The 15,207-nt window shown below is 42.5% G+C and overlaps 1 protein-coding gene and 2 pseudogenes across 3 annotated transcripts in view; 2 read left to right on the plus strand and 1 right to left on the minus strand.

Annotated features, from left to right (window-relative positions):
• The window catches only part of LOC105534228, a 43,341-nt pseudogene extending 43,092 nt beyond the window's left edge, over window positions 1-249 (minus strand). The window contains exon 1 of the transcript XR_001005235.1: window positions 166-249. The product of XR_001005235.1 is annotated as a 40S ribosomal protein S11-like (transcript). The remainder of the gene's footprint in view (window positions 1-165) is intronic.
• Window positions 1-15,207, plus strand: part of LOC105534249 (chromosome unknown open reading frame, human C12orf56) — a 126,416-nt gene that overhangs the window by 36,384 nt on the left and 74,825 nt on the right. The window contains exon 3 of the mRNA XM_011972932.1: window positions 12,318-12,457. Coding sequence (XP_011828322.1) covers window positions 12,318-12,457 — 140 coding nt within the window. The remainder of the gene's footprint in view (window positions 1-12,317; window positions 12,458-15,207) is intronic.
• On the plus strand, window positions 12,224-13,134 carry LOC105534226 (annotated as a pseudogene). The gene has a single exon (XR_001005234.1). The product of XR_001005234.1 is annotated as a V-type proton ATPase subunit E 1 pseudogene (transcript).

The raw sequence follows: 15,207 nt of genomic DNA on the forward strand, positions 1-15,207 counted from the left end.
GGAGAATGGCGTGAACCCGGGAGGCGGAGCTTGCAGTGAGCCGAGATCGCGCCACTGCACTCCAGCCTGGGCGATAGAGCGAGATTCCCTCTCAAAAAAAGAAAAAAAAAACAAGTACATCTAGCTGCCATTAGAATAAGGATAAGAACGAGGAATGATCTTAACTGCTTCCAGCTGACGGGGGCGCTGTTTTGGGAAAATGGCAGTCAGATCTCCCTCTGAGGCCCATCTCAGGGTTCCCTGTAGAAGGGGCCATCCTCTGGTGCTCTGGTTGCATGACTATTTGGAGTTTAATGGCCTGAAAGTGAGAAGAGATAAACTGGCTTATTAGAAAACATGTATCAAAAGGAAATAAGGACGGTGGGTAAGGACAGCTCAAAGATCCTGAGACCTTTTACTAGTTTGCACAGGGAGTGGGGAGCCAAAAGCCTGAGTGGTAAAAAAAAAAAAAATAAAATAAAAACGAAAAAAACCTTTTACTCTTTTGCTGGCATGTTGGGCTTCTGGGTTCCCTTCCCCTGAGTCCAATCTTAAGTTAACCAGTTTAAGGTTTGGGAAAGTAACTTTTTCCAGTTTGGAGGATGTATCCAAAGGGAGTATCCCGTAGTACCGAGATACAATACCTATCTGTGAAGGAAGGACAGAGGAGGAAAGAGGAAAGAAAATGACTTTTCTCCCCCAAAGGAATTCTGGGGTTCAGGATGCATTTGAAAGGGGTACAGCTTGAAGATGAATGGCTACTCCTCTATTAATAGAAAGAGGGGAGTGAGGCATCCCACATTCCCATCTCTTCCTAGCAAATACCCAGTGTACATGAGAAGTGAGGCATCCCTCTTTCTTTCTTCCATCCTTATATCCCTGAGTCTCAGGGACCACATCAGGGTGCCATCCATGGCTATCAAAGCAGCTTTCACTAATGTTAACCGGGGAGCCTAGGGGCTGGGAATATATACTCTTACTCATGTACGCCCTATCTCCCCTGCTGTCAGTAGCCATTGAGTTCCTTAGACTTCATTTATGCCATGGATATCAGCATGACCTTTTTTCATGAATTGGGAAGCTTGGCTTAATTGGCAGGAATCAGTCATGCTTACCTGTGCTGTGCCTTTTAACTTCTGTTATTGCCTGCACCTGGATCCTTCAGATCCAGCTTTCTTTCCTGGAGCTTTGACCCAAAGCTTGGAATTGAGTTTGGGACAAAAATGTGTCTGCGGGGGAGGGGGTTGCATAGACTCCTTATGATAAGCCAAATGCTAAGGTGGAATTGAGTCCTCCTCTAACAAGGGAGAGAAAAGGATGTCTGTGACATGCCCAGATAAGTGGTGGCTATATTTATTCTTGCTAAGATTTGGGTGCATGGGGCTTGGCTTTGGTTAACTCCCTTGGTCTTATTTTCCCAAATGGCAGGATGTGTAGGATAGTTTCTCAGAACCTGAATAGTGATCCAGATTTTTACATTACCCATCCCCTTTTGTTCCTTATGAGCTACAGCCAGAGATTGCTGATTGGTTCACAGGAATAAACAGGGTTAGTCTAAAATGTGGGCAAAAACTTAAAAACAGCGAATCTAAAAAGTCTAGAATTTAATGACAAATATTTAAGTTTTGAAATATAATTTCTTTCTCCCCAGTCCTCATTTTTGCTAAAAACAAATCATGATAGGACTGAGTTGTTTGCAAAATAGACTTTAGTCTTATATTTGACCTGATTATTTGCATAAAGTGCAGCAAAGATAATTATTTTTACATAGGCCTTTTAGACTGGCTTTGATGAAACTCTGTTCCACAAGGAATCTCAGATAAGACTTTCTAAAGCTGAGCCCTGCCAGGGGCTAGTACCCTCAAATACCTGAAAGTTGGGTAAATGCCTCTCCTCTTGAGATCCCAAGAGCATGGGGTTCCTGGATCTGTTAGAAAGTGACATTCTTTACTCACCACAAATTAGCAACCTGGTGTGGGGACTGTATAGACAACGTATCAGGCCAGTTTTCCCAACAGGCTTTTATCAGTTCTGCAAGTCAAGCTTGACTCCTTAAAGGGAAGCATACCCTTCCAGTCAAAGCCTTGGTAAAACAACCAGTTTCTCCAGTTGCGTCCTATTGCAAAGAAAATGGATTTTTTTTTTTTTTAGCCACTCTGTGGTACGTTGTTACCCTATCAAACTAATGCAGTGCAGCCCTATCAAACTAATGCAATGCAATGATGTATTCAAACTTGAATTTCATTTTTCTTTATTTTTTCCATAGCTTATTGGGGTACAGATCATATTTGGTTACATGAGTAAGTTCTTTATTGGTCATATTTGGTTACATAAGTTCTTCAGTGGTAATTTGTGAGATTTTGGTGCACCCATCACCCGAGCAGTATACATTGCATCCTATTCGTAGTCTTTTATTCCTCACCTCCCTCCTACCCTTCCCCCCAAGTTCCCAAAGTCCATTATATCATTCTTTTTTTTTTTTTGAGATGGAGTCCTGCTCTGTTACCCAGGCTGGAGTGCAATGGCGTAATCTTGGCTCACTGCAACCTCCACCTCCTGGGTTCAAGCAATTATCCTGCCTCAGCCTCCTGAGTAGCTGAGATTACAGGCACCCACCACCGTGCCTGGGTAATTTTTGTATTTTTAGTAGAGACAGGGTTTCACCATGTTGGCCAGGCTGGTCTCGAACTCCTGACCTTGTGATATGCCTGCCTTGGCCTCCCAAAGTGTCAGGATTACAGGCGTGAGCAACCGTTCCCAGCCTATTGTATCATTCTTATGCTTTTGTGTCCTCATAGGTTAGCTACCACAAATCAGTGAGAATGCACAATGTTTGCTTTTCCATTCCTGAGTTACTTCACTTAGAATAATAGTCTCCAGTCTCATCCAGGTCACTGTGAATGCCGTTAATTCACTCCTTTTTATGGCTGAGTAGTATTCCATCATATATATATACACACACACACACACACACACACACACACGCCACAGTTTCTTTATTCACTCATTGATTGATGGGCATTTGGGTTGGTTCCACAATTTTGCAATTGTGAATTGTACCACTATAAACATGCATGTGCAAGTATCTTTTTTGTATAAAGACTTTTATTACACTGGGTAGATGCCCAGTAGTGGGATTGCTGGATCAAATGGTAGTTCTATTTTTAGTTCTTTAAGGAATCTCCACACTCTTTTCCATAGTGTCTGTACTAGTTTACATTCCCACCAGCAGTGTAAAAGTGTTCCCTGATCACCGCATCCACACCAGCATCTATTGTTTTTTGATTTTTTGATTATAGTCATTCTTGCAGAAGTAAAGTGGTATTGCATTGTGGTTTTGCTTTGCATTCCCCTGATCATTAGTGATGTTGAGCTTTTTTTCATATGTTTGTTGGCCATTTGTATGTCTTCTTTTGAGAATTGTTTATTCATGTCCTTAGCCCACTCTTTGATAGGATTTTTTTTTCTTGCTAATTCATTTGAGTTTGTAATAGAGTCTGGATATTAGTCCTTTGTCAGATGTATAGATTGTGACGGCAGGAGAATCATTTGAACCTGGGAGGCAGAGGTTGCAGTGAGCTGAGATTACACCATTGCACTCCAGCCTGGGCAGCAGAGCAAGGCTCTGTCTCAAAAAAGAAAAAAAACTTACTTCAGTTTTCTATTAGTTCAGTCCATTCAGTTAATTCTTGTTTTGCTTGATATTTGTGAACAATTCAGCTCTTCATGAGCCCTTACGTTTTTCTTTTATTCCAATGTCACAATCTCAAAAGTTATCAGAAACCTGCATTTGAAAGCACCTGTCAAAGTTCTATAGCTGATTATAAACCATCCTTTGAAGAGGATCAAGACAAGACAAAAAACTTAACATAACAACCTTAATTGTGATTGCTAGCCTATAGTCAGACCTTAGAATTTCAGAAATCCCATAAATTTTGGAACATATATTAATATTATTCCCTAAAATATAACCTGAGGAAGATTAAACATCATTTTGGCAATCCCATGTACCTAAACATATCAGGTAATCCTGTTTACCTCTCTTCTGTATGCCCCAGGGGCCGTCTGTAGCATCCAAAAACTAGCCATCAAGAAGGACAATTTTGAAACTGAAGTTTGATTTGGAGAAGACTGTTAAATATATTAGAGGCTTAAAGCACTTGATGTTATGAAAGAGAATACCAGATTACCTTATTTGTTTTGCCAAAATGATGACTTGGAAATTTTTAAAAAAGCAAAAACCTTTTATAACCCTTTACGAATTTTGCTGAAGAGCAGATTAGTGCCTTAAGAGTACCTTGTTATGCTTTTATTTTAATTCTCAATTTGCAGAAAAACCATATAACACCCCCCTCCCTTTTTTTTGGATATGGAGTCTTGCTCTGTTGCCTAGGTTGGAGTGCAACAGCACGATCTCAGCTCACTGCAACTTCCGCCTCCCGGTTTCAAGCAATTCTCCTGCTTCAGACTCCTGAGTAGCTTGGATTACGGGCATGTACCACCACACCTGGCTCATATTTTATTTTTAGTAGAGATGGGATTTTGCCATGTTGACCAGGCTGATCTAGAACTCCTGTCCTCAGGTGATCTGCTTGCCTTGGCCTCCCAAAGTACTGGGATTACAGGCATGAGCCACCATGCCCAGTCCATGTAATACCCTTTCGAATTTAGTCAGTCTGTTCACACACAGAATTTCTTTTGCAAGATTAATTCTTACAATCATTCCACAACTCGTTTAAACCTTTAGGTTTATCTTATCTGATTCAAAACAATCCTTTAACCCTAGGCAAAAATTTACATTTTGATGACTTCTGCATTTTACCAATAATCTTTAAGACTGTTTTTATTTCTCAAAGATTAAAGCTATGAGAACTAAAAGGTACCACAGCTTTCATCTTCCCTTTAAAACGTATTTGATCCAAGTGCTTATCCTTCCTTAAGTCAATTAATTAGATCTCTTTTTATAGACATCACACACACAACACATGTATAACTAGACAGACAGGTAGAAGAAGATCCAGTCTGGGGGACAGAGTGAGACCCTGTCTTTAAAAAAACAGGGAAGTCAGGCCGGATACAGTGGCTCACGCCTGTAATCCCAGAACTTTGGGAAGCTAAGGAGGGTGGATCATGAAGTTAGGAGTTCGAGACCAGCCTGACCAATATGGTGAAACCTCATCTCTACTAAAAATATAAAAATTAGCCAGGTGTGGTGGCATGCACCTGTAATCCCAGCTACTCAGGAGACTGAGGCAGGAGAATTGCTTGAACTCAGGAGGTATAGGTTGCAGTGAGCCGAGATCATGCCACTGCGCTCCAGCCTGGGCAACAGAGCAAGACTCTGTCTCAAAAAAAAAAGTTACTAGGCTGGACATGGTGGCTCACGCCTGAAATCCCAGCACTTTGGGAGGCTGAGGTGGGCAGACCACTTGAGGTTAGGAGTTCAAGACCAGCCTCGCCAATATGGTAAAACCCCATCTCTACTAAAAATACAAAAAAATTAGTTGGGTGTGGTGGCACACACCTGTAGTTCCAGCTCCTTGGGAGGCTGAGGCAGGAGAATCGCTTGAACCCAGTGGGTGGAGGCTGCAGTGAACTGAGATCACGCTACTGCACTCCAGCCTGGGCAAGATAGAGTGAGACTCCATCTCAAAAAAAAAAAAAAAAACATGTAACTAGATAGATAGATATAGATATAGGTATAGATAGAGATATTTTCTTTTTCAGACAGCATCTTAATTTGTTGCCCAGGCTGGAGTGCAGCAGTGCGATCTTAGCTCATGCAGCCTGGTCCTCCCAGACTCAGGTGATTCTCCCACCTCAGTCCCCGCAAGCAGCTGAGACTACATGTGTGCACCACCACATCTGCCTAAGTTCTAAATTTTTTGTAGAGACGGGGACTCACTATATTGCCCAGTCTGGTCTCAAACTCCTGGCCTCAAGCAATCCTTCTGCGTTGGCCTCCCAAAGTCCTGGGATTATAGACATGAGCCACCACCAGACTCAGATATATATATATGTGTATATATATATATATATATATGAAAAAAAAGCAGACTGTAGCCTGCAGCAGCTTAGGAGAAATGGGTCAGAAATCTAAGAGAATATCATAGCTCATGACTGCAAAATACTTGTCCACATTCCGGGAAGATTCATGGTTTGTGCTCTTAAGCAAATACTTACATTTATGACGTGGGAGGAAAGTGCCTATTAACCAAGCTTTGCTAACACGTTAATAAAGAGATGACAGCCATCTTCCTATTGAAAACAAAAAAGAATGTTAGAATCTGGACCCCATTTGGTCAGTTCTTATTTAATTTTAATAATCTTATTAACATCCACAGATTTTAACGAAAGTTTATTTTGCCAAGGTTAAGAATGTGCCCATGACACAGCTTCAGAAGGACCTGATGACATGTGCCCAGGGTGATCAGGGTGCAGGTTGATTTTATACAGTTTAGGGAGATCTAATACAGCAGTCAATACATGCAGTATTTCCAGTGGTTCAATCTGGAAGGGTGGGAAAACTCAAAGGTGGGGTGAAGCAGGCTTCCTGGTAGTAGGTTGATTTAAACATTTTCTGATTGGCAATTCACTGAAAGAGTTACTATCCATAGAAAGGAACGTATGTCTGGATTATAATAAGGGGTTTTATAGACCAAGGTTTTATCATGCAGATGAAGCTTTCAAGTAGCAGGCTTCAGAGAGAACAGACTGTAAATGTTTCTTACCAGACTTAAGGTCTACATTGATGCTAATGCTTGTTGGCTTTTCCTGAATTCCAAAAGTGAGAGAAGTATGATAAGTCATGTCTGACCCCCACTTCCTAGCATGGCGTGACCTAGTATTTCAGGTTAACTCTGGAATGCCCTTGGCCAACAGTAGGGGTCCATTCAGATGGCTGGGGCTAAATAATTTTATTTTTGGCTTACATGTAGATGCTTAAAAAAAAAAAAGGAATTTTATAGCCAAAGGGTGGGGTCAGTGGGTAGAAAATTACTAAAAGGAAACATCAAGAGTGACATGGAATTCTGGCTAAAGGGACCTAACAGGATTCTTGCTGAAGACAGGCCAGGGTAATTAGACATCACCCGGGGGATGGTGGAGGATGAGGAAGCTGATCAGATGTAAAGAATGATGATACAAGAAGGATGGGGGATTCTGGCTAAACCAACTTATCAGGATTCTTTGCTGAAATTGGACAATACAGAGAAGAACATGGAAGTCCAAAACTCAAGGACTACTTGAGAAATTCAGGGGAGTCTGAGCAGAATTTGGTTAAGGAGATAATCTTTTTCACCACCCAAGACCTGGGATACACACCTGGATGAAAAGATGAATAATCACCTTTAGATCATCTTCATAGAGAGCTCAGCATCTGATGTAAGTGATTTCTCTACTGTGCCCAAGGAGATCTAGAAGAGAATGGGAGGATGAGGATTCAGGGATGCTGGTACTCACCTGGCTCTGCTGGTACTGCCCTGCCTTCATGTTTCACATTTTGGGCTCTTTCTAAGCTTTTTGTGTGAAGACTTTTACAAATCCAAGGACAAATGGATAAAAGTAGAATATTATGTATAGCTCAGTAATACACTGTTTATTTTCATGGTCTATTTTATTTTTGTTAGTTTGTTTATTTTGAGACATGGTCTTGCTCTGTCACCCCGGCTGGCGTGCAGTGGTGCAATCTCAGCTCACTGCAGCCTCAACTTCCTGGGCTCAAGCAGTCCTCGTGCCCCAGCCCCCCAAGTAGTTGGGACTACAGGTGTGTGCCACCATACCTGGCTAGTTTTTTTTGTAGAGACAAGGTTTCACCATGTTTCCCAACTGGTCTCAGACTCCTGGGCTCAAGCAATGCACCCGCCTCTGCCTCCCAAAGTGCTGGGATTATTTACAGGCATGAGCTACTGAGCCCAGCTTTATATTTTTAGAGATAGGATCTCACTCTGTCATCCAGGCTGGAGTGCAGTGGCACAATTACAGCTCAATGAAGACTTGACTTCCCCTATCTCAAGTGATTCTCCCACCTCAGCCTCCTGAATAGCTAGGACTGTGAGCACAGGCCATCACAGCTGGCTAATTTTTTTTTACTTTTATTTTTTGTAGAGACAATGTCTTGCTTTGTTGCCCAGGCTGGTCTCAAACTCCTATGCTCAAGCATTTCTCCCATCTTGGCCTCCCAAAGTGCTGAGATTACAAGTGTGAGCCACCATGCCAGGCCTTTATTTTACATATATATATATATATGGTGAAACAATGAAGAATATATATTTGGTCCTTGTGCCTAGTTGCTCACACAAAGCTTCTGAAACATTTAGAATTTAGAATTTCCTGAGTGATAAGAACATTGTTTGTTATTCATAACAAGCTCCTTTCAACAATAGAACACATGCTAATGAGATGAGGTTGAGAGTATGACCTATGAGGAGGTGTGCTACATTCGAAAAGAGCCTCATGAATTTTCTAATTTATTTAAACAAAAATCTGGACAACAGACATGGGAATGGATATTAAGGGTGTGGGATAATGGTGGAAGGAACATAGAGTTGGATCAGGCTGAGTTTATTGATTTGGGCCCACTAAGTAGGGACTCTGCATTTAATGTTGCAGCTTGGGGAGTTAAAAAGGTTCTAATAGTTTATTTGCTTGGTTAGCTGAAATATGGATTAAAAGATGGCCCACTGTGAGTGAACTGGAAATGCCTGATCTCCCTTGATTTAATGTAGGAGAAGGGATCCAAAGGCTTAGGGAGATTGAGATGATGGAGTGGATTAGTCATTTTAGACCTACTCATCCCAGCTGGGAGGGTCCAGAATATATATCCTTGACTAATGCCTTGCAAAATAGATTTGTGAAGGCAGCACCCGCATCTTTGAAGAGCCCTGTAATTGCTCTTCTCTGTATGTGAGATCTAACGGTGGGAACCGCAGTCACTCAACTACAAAATTTAAATACAATGGGAATAATTGGATTCCGAGGTGGCAGTGGCCAAGTGGCAGCACTCAACTGTCAAAGGCAAGGTGGACATAGCTACCGTAATGGACAGCAGAGGCAAAGAAGCAATCAGAATAGTCTGACTCACATAGAGCTGTGGTATTGGCTAATTAATCACAGTGTTCTTAGAAAATGAATTCATAGGAAGCCTACTGCATTCTTACTTAATTTATATAAGCAGAAAACTTCTAGGTCAAATGGAAAAAAGACTAATTTGAATTATGAAAACAGAGAATCATGGCCCCTCAATCAGTTTCCAGATTTGAGTCAGTTTACAGACCCAGAATCCCTTGAATGAAGGGGAGGCCATGTCCCCTTAAGGAAGGACCCCACTACATTACGAACAATTTATGCAGTGAATCTTTCTCCCATCATTCCCCCAGGAGACCTTTTAGCAGGGTAACTGTGTAGCCTTTTAGCAGGGTAACTGTGAATTTGGGAAAGGGAAATGATCAGACATTTAGGGGACTACTGGACACTGGCTCTGAGCTGACGTTGATTCCAGGGGACCCAAAACATCATTGTGGTCCTCCAGTTAAAGTAGGGGCTTATGGAGGTCAGGTAATTAATGGAGTTTTAGCTCAGGTTCTAGTTACAGTGGGTCCAGTGGGTCCCCGGACTCATCCTGTGGTCATTTTCCCAGTGCCAGAATGCATAATTGGCATAGACATACTTAGTGGCTGGCAGAACCCCCACATTGGCTGGTAGAATGAGGGCTATTATGGTGGGAAAGGCCAAATGGAAGCCATTAGAGCTGCCTCTTCTTAGAAGAATAGTAAATCAAAAACAATATTGCATCCCTGGAGGGATCATGGAGATTAGTGCTACCATCAAGGACTCGAAAGATGCAGGGGTGGTGATTCCCACCACATCCTTGTTCAGCTGTCTCCCATTTGGCCTGTGGAGAAGACAGATGGATCCTGCAGAATGACAGTGGATTATCGTAAGCCTAACCAAGTGGTGACTCCAAGTGCAGCTGCTGTACCAGATGTGTTTTCATTGCTTGAGCAAATTTACACACCTCCTGGTACCTGGTATGCAGCCATTGATTTGGCAAATGCATTTTTCTCCATTCCTGTCCATGGGCTCCTCCTACCTTTAAGTCAACAGTCCAAGAAGGCAGTTACAGTGTTGGCTGGGGTTATTGACCTAGACTATCAAGTCTCGGTCTACTACTGAAATCAGTCTACCACTCCACAATGGAGTTAAGGAAGAGTATGCATGGAATACAGGAGATCCATTAGGGTGTCTCTTAGTGTTACCATGCCCTTTGATTAAAGTCAGTGAGAAACTACAATAAGCCAATTCAGGCAGGACTACAAATGACCCAGACCCTTCGGGAATGAAGGTTTGGGTCACTCCACCAGGAAAAAAACCATGACCTGCTGAGGTGCTTGCTGAAGGCAAAAATAATACAGAATGGGTAGTAGAAGAAGGTAGTCATCAATACCAGCTATGACAACGTGACCAGCTGCAGAAACGAGGACTGTAGTTGTCATGAGTATTTCCTCCTTCTTTCATTAAAAACATGTTTGTGCCTGTATATGCTTGTACTAAGACAATATCTTCATTTTATTTCCTTTTTCCTTTAGCATGTGACATAAGATTTATTTACTTCTCATCGGCATTTAGGTATTGTTAACTTTATGAAATAGTATTTGGGTTGCGGATTGTTGCATTTCCGGTTGTGCAAAGGATAGTTGTATTATGCTAGGCATAATTATGACCTTATTATTGTCCTTATTTGAAGATTTGTATGATCTCAGGAGATGTATATGGGCTCAGGTTGACAAGGGATGGACTTGTGATGGTTAATACTGAGTGTCAACTTCATTGGATTGAAGGATAGAAAGTATTGATCCTGGGTGTCTCTGTGAGGGTGTTGCCAGAGGAAATTAACATTTGAGTCAGTGGGCTGGGAAAGGCAGACCCACCTTATTCCGGGTGGGCACAATCTAATCATCTGCCAGCGTAGCTAGAATATAAGCAGGCAGAAAAATGTGAAAACAGAGACTGGTGTAGCCTCCCAGCCTACATCTTTCTCCCGTGCTGGACGCTTCCTGCTCTCAAACATTAGACTCCAAGTTCTTCAGTTTTGGAACTCAGACTGCTCTCCTTGCCGTTCAGCCTGTAGACAGCCTATTGTGGGACCTCATGACCGTGTGAGTTAATACTTAATAAACTCCCATATATATATGGAAGTTATCATATATGTAGAACTGGAAGTTTTCATATCCACCTGGACACACTGGGCTCTCTATATTTATTCCATTAATTCTGTCCCTCTAGAGAACACTGACTAATACAAGCTCACACTTGTAATTCCAGCACTTTGAGAGGCTAAGTGGGGACAATCACTTAAGGCAGGAGTTTGAGACCAGCCTGGGAAACATGGCAAAACCCTGTCTCTTCAAAAAATACAAAAATTAGCTGGGCGTGGTGGTGCACACCTGTAGTCCCAGCTACTCAGGAGGCTGAGGTGGGAGAATCACTTGAGCCTGGGAGGTTGAGGCTATACTGAGCCATGATTGCACTACTGCACTCTAGCCTGAGTGACAGAGGAAGACCCTGTCTGAAAAACAAACAAACAAACAAAAACTAAAAAAACCCTTAACTGACGGGGTTTGAAGAGCTCCCAAGTTGGTGACCACATTAAGTTCTTGGGACAGTGGTACACCAGGAGAGGGCATGGAGGCTTTGCACCCCTCCCCCGATGCCCTGCTCAATGCATCTCTTCCATTTGGCTATTCCTGAAGATAATCCTTTATAATAAACTGGTAATGGTAAATGAAGCACTTTCCTGAGTTCTGTGAGCTGTTCTTCCAAATTATTAAACCCAAGGAGGTGCTTGTGGTAAAGGGGAGGGAAGACTTTTCCTCTACCTTCTTAGGTTTTGTGGCTGTACCTAAGGATTAAACTGAGAAAAGGCAGGTTAACAGGAGATAAGGATACACATTTTATTTGACATTCACACTTTTACATGGCAGGGGAACCTTCATAGAAGAGAAATGAAGACCCAAAGAAGCCGACAGACCTGAGCGCTTACATACCATGTTAACAAAGAATGATAAATTGTAGAGCTGTGACAAGACAAGGCAAAGGGTCTTGGGCTATGCACAGTGAACTGTGGGAAAATGACTAGGAAATATATGGTGAAAATTAATGGAAGATAAGACTTATTTTAGTGTTTGTACAGATTCATCTCAGTTTCCATGCCTCACTTCTGTTGATAAGAATGTTCTCAAAAAGTAAAGGAAACCAAGATCTGCGCAGGGATTTCCTCTGCCCATTCCTCCCACCTCACCCTTCAAACCTAAACTTGAGCCTGTTGCTCACTGGGCTAGCATTGCTCTCACCATGGCTCTCAGCAATGCTGATGTGCAAAAGCAGATAAAGCATATGATGGCTTTCGTTGAACAAGAAGCCAATGAGAAAGCAGAAGGAATAGATGCAAAGGCAGAAGAAGAGTTCAACATAGAGAAAGGTTGGCTTGTGCAAACCCAAAGACTAAAGATTATGGAATATTATGAGAAGAAAGAGAAACAGATTGAGCAGCATAAGAAAATTCAGATGTCCAATTTGATGAATCAAGCAAGACTCAAAGTCCTCAGAGCGAGATGACCTTATCACAGGTTTGTACCAGTTGCTGGAGCCCTGAATGATTGATTGTTGCAGGAAACAAGATTTCCCTCTGGTAAAGGCTGCGATGGAAAAGGTAATCCTTATGTACAAAATTGCCACCAAAAAAGATGTTGATGTCCAAATTGACCAGGAGTCCTGCCTGCTGGAGGACATAGCTGGTGCAGTTGACATATATAATGGGGATCGTAAAATAAAGGTTTCCAATACCCTGGAAAGCTGGCTGGATCTCATAGTCCAGCAGATGATGCCAGAAGTCAGGGGGGCTTGTTCAGGGCAAATGCCAACAGGAAGTTTTGGACTAAGCCTTCGGGAGGTGGAGCTCGTCCTTAGCTCTCCTGCTGTGATGTGGAAGCTTCTGATATTTGAAGAAACACAAATGTCTCTGTAGCTTCCCCTTTACTGCCCCAGTATTGCTCTGTATTTATCAGTGATGCCCCTCTGTCACCAATGCCTTGCCTAATTGTTCACAGTGGTGGAAAGCTTCATGTAATATGATCAGGACTCACCTCCAGTTCAACTGAAAGTAAAAAAAAAAAAAAAAAAAAAAGAATATACTAATCTGCCAGATACAAAGAAAGAACATTTCTCATGGGAAATTTATGTCCTGGTGTTTTTTGTTTTTTTTTTTTCTTTTTTTACAGAATTTTGCTCTGTCACCCAGGCTGGATGGAGCACAGTGGTGTGATCTCAGCTCACTGCAACCTCCACTCCTCAGGTTCAAGTGATTCTCGTGCCTCAGCCTCCTGAGCAGCTGGGATTACAGGCACACACTACCACACGTGGCTAATTTTTGTATTTTTAGTAGAGTTGGGTTTTTGCCATGTTGGCCAGGCTGGTCTCAAACTGCTGGCCTCAAATCATCCACCTGCCTCAGTCTTCCAAAGTGCTGGGATTACAGGCGTGAGCCACTGTGCCTGGTCTATGTCCTGTTTTAAGGTAGAAAGGTGTAGATCAGAGAGCCCTTCCTACATCTGCTGTCTCTCAAGCACCTTCAGGTCGAAATAACCAATATGCCAAAGTGGCATATTTTGGGTGGCATGTTCTGGTTCACTTCATGGGGAGCCCCTGATTTATAGCTGGTTGGTCAGAAATACAGGTGGAAACCTGGGAGTTGCAATTGGCATCTGAAGTTAGGGCAGTCTTGTGGGACTGAGCCCTTAACCTGTGGGGTCTGTGCTACTGCCAAGTAGTGAATGGCAGAATGGAGTTGAATTGTAGTACTCCCCGTTGGTATGTAGAGAATTAGAGAATTGGCTTTGGGTGAAAGAAAAAAAAAATCGCACACTTGGTGGCCGAAGTGAGTAAAAACAGCTCAGATATATCTGTATATCTACATCTGTATAGATATATTGATATATTAGCCTTTTTAAGGTATCCGTCCCTGTAATTGGGAGTTGATGAAAAGCATAGAAGAAGAACATGGACTTTGCATTTCGCTAAGCCCAGGTTTGAATTCTGTTTCTCACATTTCCTGGATGTGTGACCTTCAGCAGGTCACTTAAACTTTGTGAGTCTCAGATCCCTCATCTCCATTACTAGCTTCACAGAGTTGTTGTATTACATGAAATAAGGTGGGCAGGGCAGGGTATACAGCTGGCGGGGGGCGGTGGCGCTGACTTAATGAAGTCAGCCCTTAAGATTGAATCTTTAGCATAGAGGGAGAAGGGAAGGATGAAGGTCCGAGGAGCTGGATAGGCCCTTCTACTTCTGGCATCCAGCTTGTGTAGCTAGGCCAGCCCATTCAGCCCATTCATTGTCCACTAGACTTTATTCTAAGTCAGACTCAGAGCTACAATGTGTGAGAAAACTGTGTGGTGTTTTTACACTTTCATGGATGAGCACCTTTCCATGCTGACACACTGTAGCATGGAAACTGTACAATTTGTTATTAGCAGGTTTATCAAATCCCTGGTTGTTCACCAGGTCTCCTGTCACACTAATTAGGGCATCTAACTGGTGTTGGTTGCCTTAAATGCATATTTATCCTTGTCCACAAGCATAATTATTCTTGGCTTTTTTTTTCCCTTCAACATGTATAGGAAAATAAAAACACATAGAAAAATAATGTAGTAAAACAGATTGAAGTTTGATGACATTTAAATTCCTAGAAACACCGGGCGTGGTGGCTCACGCCTGTAATTCCAGCACTTTGGGAGTCTGAGACGGGTGGATCACGAGGTCAGGAGATCGAGACCATCCTGGCTAACACGGTGAAACCCCATCTGTACTAAAAATACAAAAATTAGCCAGGCGCGGTGGCGGGCACCTGTAGTCCCAGCTACACGAGAGGCTGAGGCAGGAGAATGGTGTGAACCCGGTAGGCGGAGCTTGCAGTGAGTGGAGATTGCGCCACTGCACTCCAGCCTGGGCGACAGAGCGAGACTCCATCTCAAAATAAATAAATAAATAAATAAATTCCTAGAAAATTTGCAAGTGATGTTAAAATTAGTGAAGAATTTGTCCTGTGCTGATGTGCAGGGCTATTCATAGAATAACACTTGCCCCCCACCTGTTCTCTACTTTCATTCCCAAAAGTACCATCTGACACTTGGGTGTGGGGGCTTTTGACAACACAAAACTACCACTGTCACA

This window comes from Mandrillus leucophaeus, unplaced genomic scaffold (genome assembly GCF_000951045.1).
Source record: "Mandrillus leucophaeus isolate KB7577 unplaced genomic scaffold, Mleu.le_1.0 Scaffold132, whole genome shotgun sequence".
Lineage (NCBI taxonomy): Eukaryota > Metazoa > Chordata > Mammalia > Primates > Cercopithecidae > Mandrillus > Mandrillus leucophaeus.